The sequence below is a fragment of the Setaria viridis genome, chromosome 8, assembly GCF_005286985.2.
Source record: "Setaria viridis chromosome 8, Setaria_viridis_v4.0, whole genome shotgun sequence".
NCBI classification, from domain to species: Eukaryota; Viridiplantae; Streptophyta; class Magnoliopsida; order Poales; family Poaceae; genus Setaria; species Setaria viridis.
In genome coordinates, this window is record NC_048270.2 from 9,719,343 (window position 1) to 9,736,884 (window position 17,542).

A 17,542-nucleotide genomic window follows, 5' to 3' on the forward strand; every position below is an offset into this window, starting at 1 on the left:
TGCATGGTCAGATTGATATCCTCGATCCATCCCCAAGGACTGAGCACGAGCGGAAAGAGAAACATGAACACATAACTCAGCGCATACAAAAGAGGCTCAATGATATTTTCCCGAGTTTCACCAATGGCAGGTTCACTGATTTCAACCAGTGGGGTTTGCCATTTGTCCCAGTGCCCAAGGAGGATGCACTTGCAAATGATTGTGGATACCTTGTCATGATGTTTTTGGAGCACTACGATGGCGAGAAGCGGAAACTTAACATTGACATAGACACGGTTGATGTATATTTTTGCTCTTGTCTACATTTCTCATTTTGCAATTTTCATTTTATTTGTTTGAGCTCCCCTCACACATGCCTATTTTTTTAATGTAGCTACTTGGATCCCAGTACGTATCTCAACTTCTTTACTACATCATGTTTTGCAAGCGAAATGGCAAGAGACCCTTTCCTGTTGACATTTGAAGAGCTAGCCCCCGTTCAGATCCAACATGTTGAAACGGCTGCGTTCACTGATTCCGGTGCTGATCGCTCTAAAAAGTGAAAGAACAAGATGCACACGACACGCACAAGATGCCCTTTTTAGGATAGTGCTTTTTTTTGCTGTGTGAACCGTTAATTGAAACGAACATGTATATAGACAGATGCTTTCCAAAAACCTTCCCTATGAGATTCGATGCAGTTTTTAACCACGTACGATGTTTGTTGTGTAACTTGTTAATTGAAACAAACGTGTATGTATAGACGCATGCTAAAAATACTCCCCTATGAGATTGTATCTATTTTCCTAACCATATGCATTCATGTTTTGGTAACTCAGTAATTCATGTTTTGGTAAAAATACTCCCCTATGAGATTGTAGTTCGGTAATTCAGTAATCCCAGGTGCGCTCTATGTTTGTCCAAAAGGTTAAATAGTGCAAGTGAGGGTTATCAATGTGGATCGTTTTGAGACACATCTTCCTCGGACATGCATGTCGGCAACAGGGTGTGAATGGACAGGTGGAGGAATCGATCATCGCTTTTATTTTTTGGTATACATATACGGTAATTCAGTAATTGGCTCTGTTAACTTGTATGCATTTTACCTCATTCGACCTAACATGATCTCAGTAATCAGATATTTTTGTAACTTATTATAAACTAATGATATAGTCCTGTTCCATGTTCAGTGATACCTTATAACATATTATAGATTCAACCAAGGAATAAACAACAGTAGTTTTTTCTTAAATAACCGTAACCCAAATTTCCATGTTTCAACAATCATCATATTCAGTTTCATGCTCAGTACCCTTGCTTTTGCTACTTCCTACCAGCCTGCCCCTAGGCCTTTTAGGGGGCAGAGGATCTCTACCACATGTCGTAGAGTTGTGACCAGTTTTGTGGCATCTCGAGCATTTCCCTTATCTTTTTGTCGGAGTAGGTACGCAATATTAATTGTTCCATAAATATAATTGTGGTATAGCCATAAACATCAAAATTGTCCCATAAATATAATTGTGACTGGCCATGTGCATGTTGCTGCTCGTTGACCTATCAACTATTTTTAAAACTGTTTGGAGCCCATGGATGAAACATTTTGGACCTGAATCATTGAAACACATCTCAAAGCACCTCAAATTACTTCATCTGAGAATGCCGATCAAACCAAGCCACACTTCAAATATAGAGGTTCCATGTTCTGAGAATGCCAATCAAACCAAGCCACACTTCAAAAGCAATGACTTTGTACAGGCTGGCCGTAATTTTATTCCGTGGAATGGCCGGCTGCGGAGGCTCACGCGACCCTATCCTTACTCCTCGAGGGGCCACTAGGCGAGGCATCTTCCTCCCACCGCTCACTTGTGCAGGCCGGCAGGCGCTGCCTCTGTGGTCTCCACTCTCCAGAGCCGCTCCCCACACCCCCCCCAACACACACACACCAAAACACCTCCTCCGATTCGTTCTCTCCAGTGGCTCATGGCCAACTGCTCATGATGGACATGGGCCTCCTCCTCCTCCTCCTCTCCATATTCCGTACAGATTGAGGCATGGCTGGGTTAGGATTTGTGGATTTGCGTATGGGAGTTAGGGTTAAGAGATTTTTGCCGGATAGCCGATGATGAGGCTGCGCGCAGCTGCTCCAAAATCTACATGGAGGCCTACACCCCATCCTCTTCCTCCACCTCAATCTGGCGGCGCTTGCCAACCTGGTGCACTTCCCTTCTCTTGTCCGCCCATGACCTGTTCTAGCAAATGCCTGCATGGCTTGTTCAAAGTGTTGCTCACATGCATCGTTGCTTGCTCCTGTGTTGCGTCTAGGAGAAGGTGTACGACAAGGAGATCATTGTGGCTGAGCGGGTGTTGATGCCGGTTTTTGGCTAGAGTCAACCGCTATGGATAAGGTTCTGATAGCTGATGGAAGAGAGAGAAAGAAAACCCATTGATGACCCCACATTGACCAAGACTAGCCGCGGATGACCAGGGCTCCAGAAGCTGGTAGAAGACCAGAGAAGGTAAGATCCGAAGCGGAATCGACTCCACCAAATAAGGGAAAGCGTGGAGGTGTATCTTTAGTAGTTTTAGTTAGTTTGTAATAGTTCATGTCGTAATTGACTAGGATTTTAGCTTGCTCCAGTGTATAAATATAAACCCATGAGCCTTGTAACGAATAATCATCAATCAATCAATACAACCTTTCGGCGCCACGCCGCCAAACCCTAGGAGTAGAAGTAGAGTAGTTTTGATGAGTTCCTTCTCGCGTGCATGGCTGCATTGGCTTCGATCTCAGGCGAGCTTGTAAGTACCGTCACCCCATCGTTATGACCTCTATTAGCACTTTCTAAGTTAAGTCTTATATTTTGATATTCGGTTGTGTGGCTAGTTATCGAGTTATCTTAGATTGCAAGTAGAACTTTCTAGGCTTTGTCCAATATTCTGCTTGTCTTCGATGTTGCTCACAGTTATCGAGTTGCCTGGTGTTATTAAGTTGCATCATATCGATCTCTTAGTTTTATCAAGCGCTCACAGTTATTGAATGGTTTAGATCTGGTTCGGTTGTCTTCATCGGCTTCTTGACCTTGTTGAAGCGTTCACAAGTTATTGGATCGTATTGGCTAGTTAGATCTTGCATGCTTTTAATACTTTACATATGCTAGGTCCGATAGATCTTTACCCCTGTCCCTCATATTGCTAGCCGTCGAATCCTTAACGCCAGAATGCTACTGTTGAGAGCCAACACATTGGCTGGGTATCATCCATATCTCACATAAGCGTGATGACATCATTGAGTCGATAGGTACACATACGAGGCCTTGCTGCCGCAAGCCTATCTATTAAGTTAATGTGCCAAAGTTAATGTCCTCTCATTCATGTTACCTTGTCTAAGTTCAATGCACTTATCATGACATAGATTAGATTCGTTAGCTTAATCAGCTTGTAAGCGGTAGGCAAGAGGTCCTTATTGTTGTGTTCTAATCTTTTAGGTTAATAGATTGATGTCAATGCCCTCTCATTCGTGTTACCTTCTAAGTTCAATTACACTTATTAAGATATTGACTAGATCTGTTAGTCTATTTGATGTGCGTATGGTTAACAAGGGCTCCTTTTATGGCTGTTCTTTTACAATGCTTTTATCTTAGTCCATCAACTCATATAGCTGATGGCACATGCCATTAATGCTTTGTTTATTCACATTGCATGATTACATTGAATACTCGTCTTTTGTGGTGTTTATTCTAAGAACGCCTATCCATGAGTTGAAAGGCTTCACCGCCGATCGGCTCAGGAATTTAATGTTTACTTTGTCAATTTTCAGGTCAAATTGATTGGCACACCTTGCACCTATCGGTGTTTTAGACCGGCAACCCGCCTAGGGGGTACCCTAGGTGGTCTTTTATGCGGTAAGGGTCATCGAGAATCAAGGAATCAATGGTGACGCAAGGGACACGATTTAGACAGGTTCGAGCAGCTAGATCGCGTAATACCCTACGTCCTGTGTGTTGGTTTGTATTGATCTTGGGGATTGATGAATTGGAGTTGTCCTCGTGTGTCCTGGGCTTGGGTGTTGAGGTATGACCTTGAGGTCTGACCTGCCGAGCTAGGTACCCCTGCCCTCCTTTATATACTCCAGGGGGCAGAGTACTAGTCGGATTACAAGGAGGAGTCCTAGTAGGAGTACACGGGACTAGTCCTAGTCGGATTATAGGGGAATCCTAGTAGGAGTCTGACTTCTTCCTTCCTTGCGGGTACTGGGGATGTATCCCCGACAAGCCCCCGAGCGCTTCATAGTCGAATGCAGCAGTCTTCGAGTAGTCTTGAGATATTCGCCGAGTAGTCTTGGTGCTCTTTGAGTACTTTGTCAGGCTGAATCTTTCAATGCTTCTCAAAGCTGCCATGAGGCTATGGTGTGCTCAGAGTCTTGATCAACATGATATTGTAGTCTTCATATATGGAGGGCGGCGAAAGTTGCACACCATATGGAGTAGCCCCCGAGCCTTAGGTTGAATCGTAGAATCAGGCTGAGGGTCAAAATCTTGAATCTTCCTCTTTCGACTTGAAAAAATCGATTGTTGGGTGTAGCTTATCAGCTCCCGAGCCTTGGATTGATTGAATAATCAACCCGAGGGTCTTGAATCTTCACTCAGGTCATCATTCGAGTAGTCTTGCGGCGTCCAGCCCCCGAAATTATGCGCCAGGTAAGTCGTTGGAGCCACGTCGAGTGGTTTTGTGGCGTCCAGCCCCTGAGCCTGGGAGCTAGCTGAGCCACTGGAGATATTCCGAGTACTGACTGGTGCTTAGCCCTCGAGTTTGGGAACTAGCCTGTGCCGTTGGAGGCATGCTTAGTGGGCATCGCGACGAGCGTTGTCGCCAAAGCTTGACCTGAAAGAAAAAATGCGTACATTATGTAGCATATTTGTAGGATTTTGAAACTGCTGAAATTTATTCAGTGATCAGTATGAAAGTTGTGTCATGCTCTTATGCCGGTCATACTCTTCCCGAGTAGTTAGCCTGTTACGCTTAGGCTCTCAGTCTCTGGGTAGCCGTTGCCACTGCGTGTGTGAGATCGTTCTCGTATACGCGTATGGGCTTAGGCGTGACAGATGCGCCTGAGGCTTTCACGAGTTAAGACGTGTTTTGCTCGAGAAGAGTAGTGACCTTAAGAGAAGACAAAAGTGAGAGGAGTCGCTGCTGCGACAAGAAAGAGACTGCACGATTGCGAGTCAAGCTCTTGTTTCAGTCATACTCTTCCCGAGTAGTTAGCTTGTTACGCTTAGGCTCTCAGTCTCTGGGTAGCCGTTGCCGCTGCGTGTGTGAGATCGTTGTCTCGTATACACGTATGGGCCTAGGCGTGACAGATGCGCCTGAGGCTTTCACGAGTTAAGGCGTGTTTTGCTCGAGAAGAGTAGTGACCTCAAGAGAAGACAAGGAAAATTCGTTGTTGCGATAAAAGAGGAGCGCGGTAGCGCGAAAGAGTTTGCTGCCCTCCGGCGAATAGAGCGCGCGTTGCGCGCAAGAGTTTCGGCGAGTAGAGCGCGTGTTGCGCGCAAACGGAGAATAAGCCGGAAAATAATTTAGAAAAGTGACTTAGCTTGATTTGTGGATGATTGTTGACGAAGTCGTGACAGTCGTTGATGAAGCTGTAACGGTTGTTGACGACTAGTCGGAGGCGATTCTGACTAGTTGTCGGTGATGCAAAGTTTGCCCCGACTAATTTTAGTCGAGACGAGTTGAAGTAGTCCGCCCTCGACTAGCCTTGTAGTCAAGACGAGTAGTGGAAGTAGTCATCAGTGAGCGTCACGATGTGGTCAGAGTAGTCGTCGGCAAGCCGCCCGTAGTAGTCGGCGAGCACCGCGACGTACTCGAAGAAGTCGTCGGCGAGCGTCAGGATGAAGTACTCATCAGTGTCTTGCCGAGCGAAGTAGTCGAGGAGAGTAGTCGAAGTCATTGCCGAGCCGCCCGTAGTAGTCGGCGAGCTCGCAACGTAGTTGAAGTCATCGACGAGCTGCCCGTAGTCGACGGAGTCGTCGGCAAGCCGACCGTGGTCGTTGGCGTGCCCGCGACATAGTCGAAGAAATCATCGGCGAGCCACCCGTAGTCATCGGCAGGCTTGCGATGTAGTTGGACTTTCGAGTTGTAGTCAAACTCAGAGTCGCTGTCGGACTTCGAGTCGTAATCGGACTCGGAGTTGCCGTCAGACTCCAAGTTGTAGTCGGACCCGGAGTCACCGTCGGAGTTCGAGTTTGAATCGCGGTGGAACCCGAGGTCGTTGTCGGAGTTGATGATCTGGTGCTGGAACGGTCCGGCGCCGTCGGTGATGCAGAGCCAGGATCCAAAAACGAAGGTGGCGCGGCTTCGACGAAGAAGGCGGGCCTGGTGATGATCTTTGCCATTGAGTTCGCGCTGAGAAACTCGACGAGTCCCCCTACCTGGCGCGCCAGCTGTCGGTGTTTTAGATCGGCAACCCACCTAGGGGGTACCCTAGGTGGTCTTTTATGCGGTAAGGGTCGTCGAGAATCAAGGAATCAATGGTGACGCAAGGGACATGATTTAGACAGGTTCGGGCCGCTAGATCGCGTAATACCCTACGTCCTGTGTGTTGGTTTGTATTGATCTTGGGGATTGATGAATTGGAGTTGTCCTCGTGTGTCCTGGGCTTGGGTGTTGAGGTATGACCTTGAGGTATGACCTGCCGAGCTAGGTACCCCTGCCCTCCTTTATATACTCCAGGGGGCAGAGTACTAGTCGGATTACAAGGAGGAGTCCTAGTAGGAGTACACGGGACTAGTCCTAGTCGGATTACAGGGGAATCCTAGTAGGAGTCTGACTTCTTCCTTCCTTGCGGGTACTGGGGATGTATCCCCAACAGCACCTTCGCGAGCCGATTTGGAGCCTGCATTGGAGTTAAGCAGATCTCCCAGGTCCTCCATGTTGTTCAACGCAGAAGCTTGAAGTCCAATTTTTGCGTCAACATGCTCTTGGCATGCTCGATCGGACAAGATCATTAAACACTAAAGCCGATACAAACAGTTGGCTCATCAAAAGAAGCCTCAATGGATGTTGTAATTGATGACATTGAAGGCAAGCTAGGACAAGGCTTTATGTCAGCTGAACTTTTGGAAGAGATTGATATAGGACCAGGCGATAGGACAAGGCCGGCGTTTATAAGTTCCAAGTTGCCTCCTGAGTTTAAACAAAGATTAGTAGCATTATTGAAAGAATATCGAGATTGTTTTGCTTGGGAATACTACGAAATGCCAAGATTAAGCCGTACCATTGTGGAACATCAGCTACCTATTAAACCAGATTATCAGCCATTTAAACAACCAGCTGGAAGATTCAATTCAGAACTGTTGGAAGATATTAAGGATGAAATTACCCGGTTGTATGAAGCTAAATTTATCAGACCCTACTAATACGTGGAGTGGGTTTCAAATATTGTTCCCATCATCAAGAAGAATGGAAAGTTAAGGGCCTGTGTCGATTTTCACTATTTGAATAAAGCTACACCAAATGATGAATATCGAATGCCAGTTGCAGACATGATGGTTGATGCAGTGTCAGGTTATAATATTTTGAGTTTCATGGATGGAAACATGGGATACAATCAAATATTGATGGCAGAAGAAGACATTCCAAAAACTGTGTTTCAATGTCCTGGAGCTCTTGGGCTTTATGAGTGGGTAGTTATGACCTTTGGTTTGAAGAATGCTAGTGCGACTTATCAATGGGCTATGAATTATATTTTCCATAGTCTCCTTGGTAGGATTGTGAAGATCTATATTGATGATGTGGTGGTGAAATCCAAGTCTCTTGAAGAACATCTGGCCGATTTACGCGAAATGTTGGAATGTACAAGGAAGCATGGTTTAAATATAAATCCAAATAAGTGTGCTTTTGGCATATTGGCTGGAGAGTTTTTGGGTTTCATGGTGCATGAAAGAGGAATTGAAGTTGGCTAGAGGAGCATCAAAGTTATCAATGCTATTGTTCCACCAACAAACAAGATAGAACTGTAGTCTTTAATTGGGAAGGTCAACTTTATCAGAAGGTTCATATCCAACTTGACAACACGTATTGAACCATTCATGCCACTGTTAAAGTTAAAGCCTGATCAAGAGTTTGTTTGGGGAGAGAAGCAATAAGCCGTTCTGGATGAAATCAAGAGATATTTGAAGACGCCACAAGTTTTGATTGCGCCACAAACTGATCAGCCGTTCAAATTGTATTTATTGGCTGATAAGCAGGTGATTAAATCATTTCTGGTTCAGGAAGTTGATGGGAAGGAACAGGTGGTATTTTATTTAAAAATAAGACTTTTGGATATAGAAACAAGATACCTGTCTGTTGAAAAATTGAGCTTGTGCTTATACTTCTCGTGTACGAAGTTACAACATTACCTGGTGACCTCTGAGTGTACGGTGGTATGTAAAGCCGATGTGGTCAAGTACATGCTGTCGGCAGTTGATGGTCATTAAGTACCAAATATGACTGTCAATATACTCAAGAATAAATGAGGATTTGCATTTCTTACACGCATATTTGGTTTCAAATAATTTAGTTCCACTTGTCCTTGGAGAATATTTGGTTGCAGGTGAAAAAGCACAAAAGGAGGGAGAAAGCACCCTCTATGGATCCAAGAAGCTTCTGACCAATGGGAGGTTGCCACGTGTACATCCCATGTATTGAAGGGCCCACAAACTACCACAACCGCCTCAATCCACTGGATAGCGCACACAACCACCATTGGGACCCACCAGGCAGTCACCCGAAGAAAGGCTGTTACGAGTAGGGCCCACAGGGGGTCGGCCAAACCAGGGGTTCGGCCAAACCGGGGGTTTGGCCAAACCGCCCTTGTCTCCTCTCATCTCCAACTTTCACGTGGCGATGCCTTACGTCAGTTATGGGATATTCCCCGAAGATTCTCTCACAGAACCACCTCTTGAAGCCTATAAATATGAGGGGAGGGGCTCCATTCTAGGACACACACAACTAGTGATTCACTCTCTCCCTCTTAGTTTCCAAGTTAGTGGAGTTAGGCTAGAGTAGCTGTACTTCAGGTTCCAGATCTCCTTGGAGTCTAGGGTATGGCTCTTGTATCTTTTATTCCTAGGTTGACTTCATTCTATTCAAAGTATACATCTTCTTTATATAGTGTTGTTCTTGGTTCTTATATGCATGAGTTAGATATATACGCTTGCTATGTTGATGTGCTAGGCTTATACACTTGTATGCTAGTCGTATACCCTTGCTATCATATTATAGGCTTATATACTCCCATGTATGCCTTGAGACTATGCTACATGTTATACTCTATGTGCATATATACCTTGTATAGCTTAGTTGATCTATGCTACGGTATCGGTTCAATGATCATTTCTATGGCGGCTTCAGCCCTTGTCACAATAGCTCGGGTTGTCTGGAGTGTTGTTAACAATGCAAGCATGGTGCTTGGATCGCCTAGCTTCATTGGATATGAATTTGCCCCACGGGCTGCAGAGGTAGGCCGCAGGTGGTGATAACCCTGTTGGTCCTTTGTAATCTTCCACGTTCGGGTACACTGTAGGAGTTCGGAAATTAGCAGTAACTTTGCTAGGCAGAACCAGTACGTGTACTGTCTCCCCGTGTGTGCCTGGGTGCATAGGCATGAATTCTATACGATGTGTATGTATGTTATGCTTGTATGATCTGTACAATATATAGGAAGTACATATGAACTTAGAGCTAACTCTTAGTCCTTCTCCCTAGCTTAGTTATCTTGAGAGGAATCATGTGCGTATCACACTATCTATCTATCTATCTATCTATCTTACCCCTGCATTGAGTATTATCTCTATCCATCTATGGTATACTCATATGCATAGTAAACTCTTTTTACCTACCTGCCTTCCTTTGGGAAATACGATACCCTTGGGAATACTCTTGAGTGAAATGCTACAATGGTATATCCGTGCACTTGCGGATTTATTCGTGATTGTTAAATATACCAACAAGCATTTCTGGCGCCGTTGCCAGGGAAGGCACTGGTTAAAGTTTTTTACTTTGTATATGTTTATATTCATAGTTGGTAGATCTTTACTCAAGTAGGCTAACCTTGATATATCTTCTCTATTTTTTATGTGAAGACTGGTAGTGTATGATTGGTTTCGACTTGCCGACTAATATCACTAAGAATCTGGAGTCACTTGTGAGAAGGGTACGATCTCGTGTTGTTCCTCCTCAGATTACTCTCTTGGTAGTCGACCTTGCTTCCTTTGCACCATCTACGTCAAAAGCAATGGCCCAGAAGACACTTTGTGGGTACTCTACTCCCTTAGCCTCTCATGTGCTGAAAGGCCTTGAGGTGGACACAAGGAACGCAAGCTTTGAGACTAAGACGGGTCTCATTACCATGGTGCAGGCTAGCCCATTCTATCGGAAAGCCAATGAGGATGCGAGCGCCCATCTGCAGCAGTTCCTGGAGCTCTGCAACACCTTCACCATTAGAGGGGTGTGTGAAGATGCTATTCACCTTGGACTGTTCCCGTTTTCTCTTCTTGGGAGAGCGAAGCAATGGTTCTATGCGAGCTGTTCCGAGATTAATACGTGGGACAAATACTTGGCAGCATTCCTCGCGAAGTTCTTTCCGTTGGGCAATACCAACACCCTTCGTGGAAGGATTTTGAGTTTCCAGCAAGCAACTACAGAGTCAATTCCCGAGGTGTGGAAAAGGCTTCAGGAGTACATCCTGGCCTGTCCGCACCATGGGATGGATAATTGGCTCATTCTTCAGAATTTCTACAATGGGTTGACTCCGACAGCCCGAGGCCATGTTGATGCTGCTGCTGGAGGAGCCTTCTTCTATTTTACTATTGATGCTGCTACAAATTGATCGAGAAGATGGTCTCTAATCAAGGGTGGAGCGATGAACAACTCCTTCCCTATCAGAGAGGTATGCATACCGTCAAGGAAGCAGACATGCTTACTACTAAGATGAACCTCCTCATGAAAAGATTGGATGACTTCACTAAGGAGAAACTGCCATGCCCAATACCGTCCAAGCTATGGAATCTCACATGACATGTAAGGTTTGTGGAAAAACTTGTGAGGGATATGGGTACCCTGTGGGTCCTCACTGACTAGGATACTGGCCAGTCCTAACAAGTGGGCTCACCTGACCAAAACGTGTGGGCCAAGGACATGAAGGTACTTGGAGTACACACCAAGGAGGTCGGGCGATTCAAATTAGCCTGGATATTGCAGGATACGTATTGTAATCCGATTCAGATAACCTTCCATATAACTACCGAGTACATTAGATTCAAACTGACTTGTAACCCTAGGTGTCAGCCTATATAAGACGGGGGTGCCTCCCAAGGGCAACCCAACGCATCCCATCCAATCTATAAACCACGCACTAGTGCAAAGCAATACAAGCCACCAGCATACAGAACATAGAGTATTACTCTCCGGAGACCTGAACGTGTCCCTTGTGTCCCTCGTGTTCTCATGATCACATTTGAGTTCTTGGTCTCGTGATCCCCTCTGCCTACAAATCAGCCACTTGGGTAACCCCCTGGTGGACTACTGGGCTACTAATCGGACATTTGGCGTGCTAGGTAAGAGTGATTGTGAGATCCTCCCCAAGGAGCTCGATGGCATCCCGCCTCGGCATCATCTTCCTCGAGACCATGAAGAACTTTCTTGCCAACCCAATCCAGCTTCGCTTCGGGAGCATGCCGTTGGATTCTGACTCCATCGCCTCCTCCACTGACTCAGCGTTCGCCGCCAGCTCAGCATCCATTGGATCTACTTTCACGGAGCAAGGTCTTCACCTGAGGATCATCACACCGCTTGCCCAGCAGGTCGGTGATCTTTCTCTCTCCGAGAGGATTATGAACATCCTAGCTGCGACCCGCCTACCCACGCCCTCCGACCTGATCGTGGGGCTAGATTGCATCAGCAACACTATTGCTGAGTGCACTGATCTCTTTGAGGTGGCGCTATGCTCAACAAGGTTGGCGCAGGGTCCTTCCCTTGCCCCCTTTGGTTTGAGGAACTCGGCTGTTGCGTTTCTCCACAAAACTCATACAGTCTCTTCAGATCCAATCTGAAGGCCCAACTGAACCCACCCAGTGTTCAAACTATGGTGAGTTCCAGGTCCTCCGCATCGTGCTAACTCCAAATCTGTATGGAAGCAACAACATGAGCAACTCCTCCACGCCAGATCGCGAAGCCTTTATGGTCTCTGCTGATGATCCATCTAGGTATGGTGAAACCTCTTCTTAGGAAGCAGGTCTGTGGTGGAACCGCTCAGATTAACTTAGCTAAAGCACAATTAAGTCGCCTAACACACGATCATATGCTTTAATCAAGTTAACTCGGCAATCCGTCGGATTTCATTCGATAAACCACTATACAGGACCAAGTTAGCATAGCTCACACAAAGGTGAGTGGTTCCAAAGAATACAACAGATCATCCACTTAAACAAGTACATTAAGTTCTTTCAACACTGGTTCAGAAATCAAAGTTTTACAGAGTTCATGAGCAGCAGAAAAGATAAAACAGCGGAAGCTAGCGCCGGGGTTGGATGTCCCTGATGAGGCCGATTAGGACATCAATGATCCCTATCCTCGCCGTCCGAGGAGGGATCCCACTCGACCGTCCACCCAGGAGGAAGCTGGGGAGGCCAAGTGCCAACAGCGGCGAACTCAGGAGCTTCAACAACACCTGAAAGATGTGCCACAAGCAAGGCTGAGCTGCTAAGCTCAACAAGACTTAACCGACCAGTGGGGAATCTACTCCACCATCTTCTAGACATGCAAGGCTCTTTGGCTGAGGGGTTTGTTTTGCCAAAAGCGACTACAGTAGGTCCTTATTTTTAATATTTTAGCTCAGATTCTATGTTCATTAACTAGTCTATATTTGCAACTCATGCTAAGCAAACATAGTTTCCAAACAATGTATAGAACAAGCATCAAGGTTCATATAATCATCATGTTCTATCTTTACTCAGTGTAACATAGCGATCAAGCAGTCTCAAACTGTGAGAGGCAAACAAATCGATTCGAATTTCTTAACCATGCATGGCGAACCTAATCTCACGACATCCCCGCACCACAGAGGGTTGCTTCCTGTGTCGACCATCCCCATCAATTCCCAGGCACGTGTCAAGTCCAAACTTCCCTTGGCATGCAATGCTCCACAGTCCCGACCTCTTGCTGTACTGTGACCACACTTGCACCCACATGATGCACCATGGGAACCTCGTTCCAGGGACAACAGGGGTATAAGCCATGCCCTAGTTCAATCAGGTACTAGGCTTCCCCATCCCATACTAGGTATGAGATTAGTACTTTCAAACACTTGATCACGAACACCAACACTTTCCGACCTTAAGCAATTTCATATAGACAGACGGGGCGATCCACCGACCACCAAAATAGTTCACAGAACCCTGCCCCGTCCACCGTCCTTATAGTTGTAACCCGAAGGAGAGCAAGCAACCCCTATAACTCGCGAGTGATAAAGAATCACTCGACTCTTACCGAGTCCTGTTAAGCACTGCAACTACTCGGACTATCATACTAGTGTTCAGATCAAGGGAACTGAGTCATGCATCTATGGTTTCAAACAACTCCTATAACGTAAATGCACATACATACAAATGAAGGCATGCGCAAGTTTAGAAAGATTGGGTTATGCTCAGGGGCTTGCCTTCAAGCAAGGTGGAAGCGAACTGATCTTCCGGGTGCTCTGCTTCAGCTCCTGTAGATGGCAGCTCGGCTACAGCTCCGTCTTCTGGCACCGGGTGCAGCTCGTACGTGCCGTCGGCGAGGTTTAGCTCTACACGGAATGCAAATGCAGGGGTTAAAACACTTAGATGGTTATTTCAACAACACTTGCAAGATTTAGCCCCAAAACTGTAGCAAAACTACAGATAGGGGTCAGGCGAAAAAGATACCCTTGGTCAAAAGAAAAAGATACAGCCGAGCCCTCGGACGAGGCGGACAACGGTCGGGCGAAGCAGATAGGGGTCAGGCGAAATGGAAAGGGGTCGAATGAAACGGACAGGGGTCGGGCAAGACGGAAAGGAGTCGGGCGAAACGGACAGGTGTCGGGCGAGGCGGAAAGGGGTCGGGCGAAACGGATAGGGGTTGGCAGCTTACCTTTGGGCCTACTGACGAAGTCTTAGGGTCGGAAAGAAGCAACCTCAGGCGGAACGACTAAAGCGCTAAGGATTGGGCGGTGGCAAGGTGCGGCCGTGTTCCGGCGGCGGCGGTGCTTCTTGTGGATAACAAGTAAGCTCTAGCACCGTGTGGAGGAAGCAAGTGGCTGATGGGGTTGGAAAGGCGGGTTTTGAGCGGGGAGAGGAAGTTCCTCAAAGAGCTTATGTGGTAGTGCCTGAGCACGAAACAGAGGAAGGTGCGGCAAAGGCAGCGATGGCAAAGGGAACTTCGGTAGAGGCTCTGGTACCCTTTTTATAGCTGCGCAGAAGAGAAGGAGTTCGAGCAGCGCGAGGATAAGGTCGAAGAGGATGGAGTGCTCTACCATGGTGGCGATTGGTCAACGCCTCCATTGGCCGGCGAAGCGGAGCTTTGGGGACAGGATTCTTCGGTCATTGGGCACTGAAGACAGAGCTATGCAGGCGTGGTTTTGCCGGACGGAAGGATTGGTGAGGTCGAGTGCGTGTCTGGTCGTGTCAAGCGATGGATTGGGTGCGGCGACTCGACCAGTGTGCGGCAGGAAGGAGGGAAGGGCACTGCAAGTGAGGGCACTGCAGGTGAGGTAACTGGGCGAGCGGTGATGCTAGCAAGTGAAGAACCAGCGGCTTTGCCGTGACACGCTACTGGCGAGGTGGGGGAAAGGAGTTGTCACTGTTGACGCAGTGGTTGATGAAGGTGGTATCGTCGCGGGGCGCACGCGTGGGCAGCGCGACTGAGGGACGACGGAAAAGCCGGAATGCGTTGGGGTGCGCGGCCGGGGATCGTGGTGAGGAGATGCGCGCGGGAGGTGAGGCGGACTGGCGCGACAGTGGCCAATCTTCGATCACAACGGTGGCAGGGCGCCTGGCGCGGCCGGCGAGATTGCGGGCGAGACGAGACGAGGTGCAGAGAGCACAGGGCGCTTCTGCGCGTGATTGGGAAGGGGGCGCGCTGATCCATCTTGTCATGGCCGGTGACTGGGCGAGGCGGTGCTCGCCGGTGAGACTATGCCACGAGGCGGTGGGGCTCTGAGATAGGGCGCACGCTCGCTCTAGCGCTCCTGGCTTGAGAGACCCGTGGGGTCATTTTTCTGGGTCCATCTTCCAGTCTCTTGCCCTCCCAATTTCTGAACTGCACCACTTTGACTCTCTTAACAAGGGTTGTAGAACTCAGGCCAAGGCCCAACTCTTGTAATTGATTCGAGTTCAAAAACGCAATGGATTTGGGGATCCAAAGCTCCAAAGTTTGGAGGAACACTAGTTTCAGGACTCAGAGAAAAATGGAGGTTTGCTAGGCTTCAGGGGTCGGGGCTGAGTTGAACTGCAGATTTGGGATCCTTCGGAGATGAATAGGATTAAGGTCCAACTAACAAAGTTGTAGCGGGGACTTCATTCTCCAACTTCCATAAAGGAATTTCTGGACGTTCAGCTCAACTATCCAAAGATAAGTCCATCCTAAGGCGTGAGATCAGACTGATTTTCCAGACTTAGCCATAACGTCTAAAGGAGTTTGAGTTGACGAGATCAGGAATCTTGTCTTAAGATTAAGCTCGGCTGATCTAAATCTAAGTTGTTACAAGGTCGCAATGCCAAGAACAAGGAGTGTGCAAGATGGCACCAACAAGAGTAAGCCAACACCCAGCAATAAACTGCTGCTAACGTGGAGGCAGCAGGCGATTAGTGCTGACCACCGCGTGACGATGGCGACAACACCGACCAGGACGGTGCCCGGGACACACGCAGGCACCCTGCGCATGCCTGGAATCTACAAGCTGACCTCGAGGAGGCCGGCCACAACGTCTTCACCACACCCCAGGCTAACTTGGGGGCTACCTTCGCTGACCTAGAAAACCTTCAAGATTCAGATCCGGTAGATCCAAGCACATATTCACCTTGCCAACGCCCAGATCGAAGAGCAGGCCCATAGCCGGTCCGCATACTCCCTGTCCACAGCTACTCGGCACTCCCAAAGCCGATCTGGACATAGCAAATCCGGTCACCACCGAGGTAACCATGATAACCGCACGGGAGGTCGGCTGGAGCCCATCCATGAAGAGGCGGTGGAGCAACCCGCCAACGACGACTGTTAACTCGACAACCACGATAACCGCTACCGTGGTAGGAGAGGCAACGGTGAGGACCGTGGCAAGAGAGGCGAGGACCACAGCAGACAAGGTTGGCAATGTGACCTCTATGAAGAATTACGTGACCTCCACGTCAACCTCAACAACCGCCACCAAGAGCAGGAACAGGCTGAGCTCCGCCACCACGCCGAGTATGACTGCGACTATGGTGCTCCTGGATATGGCCGCGATACGAAACGCGAGGACTGCCGATGACAAGAAGATAAGGTGAGTCACCACGCCGACTACGGCCGCATGTAAGCCGGCCCGAAAGACACCTACGTTTCGCCCAGGTGCAACAATGGTGGATGCCCCAGGGCACCACCCGTCGTGTACAACCTCGACGATGATGACGACATGGTGAACGATGGATTCGCCACCTTCACTCCACGCCTCAGGGCTGTTGAGTAGCCAGCCTTGTTCAAGTTGGCTATCAACGGCAAGTATGATGGGCGCTCCGACAGCACCACGGTGAAAGCCGCCAACGACACCTACAACCAGATGGCCGCCTACTTCCCGATGGTGATGGGTCCCGTCCCTCTCCTATGGCTAGAGAACCTCCCACCGAACAACATCGACAGCTGGGGTCAGCTCGCTAGGGCTTTCACCCAGAACTGCTAGGCTACGTACAGCCGACCTGGTGACACGGAGAATCTTGGGCAAGTCCGCCAGCAGCTACAGTACAGTTCGAAGGCGGCCATGACTAGCTGACCCATGAAGAACACCAAGCATGATCGGAGTCCTCCTGACTTCAAAAAAGGGCCCCCGAGGTCCTCACTGCTAAAGGCGACCCCGCCAGGCCGACCACCACCCTTCGGGAAGAGTTTGATGACACCCTTAATGTTTTGTGCCCCTTCCATAAGGACGCACATCATAATCTTTGGGATTGCACAGTCCTCAAGAAAGAGCTCGGCAACCGCCATTGTGACGATCGCGACTGTCGTGACGATCGTGGCGACCGCCACCGCAATGACAGCAGCGACTGTCGCTGCGATGACCACTACCGTTGTGACAATCGTGGCGACCACCACCGCGATGACCGCAGCGAATGTCGCTGCGACGACCGCTGCCGCGATGATCATGACCGTCGTGACGATCATGGCGACCGCTGCCGTGATGATCGCGAAAACCGCCGATGCAAAGACTAGCACAGAGAGGAGCACCGCGATCAGCCACACCCAAATTCCCACTAGCCCTGCACTGACCAGAACGGGGAGTTCCAGCAACCGAATTGTGAGTTCAACATCATCGTGGGCG

General features: G+C 48.2%; 1 protein-coding gene across 1 annotated transcript; it reads left to right on the top strand.

Moving 5' to 3' along the window:
* The first annotated feature begins 10,369 nt into the window (after positions 1-10,369).
* On the top strand, positions 10,370-10,849 carry LOC140220205 (uncharacterized). Its single transcript, XM_072290230.1, has one exon. It carries the CDS (start codon positions 10,370-10,372, stop codon positions 10,847-10,849), a length of 480 nt encoding a protein of 159 aa, XP_072146331.1.
* The last annotated feature ends 6,693 nt before the right edge of the window (positions 10,850-17,542 follow it).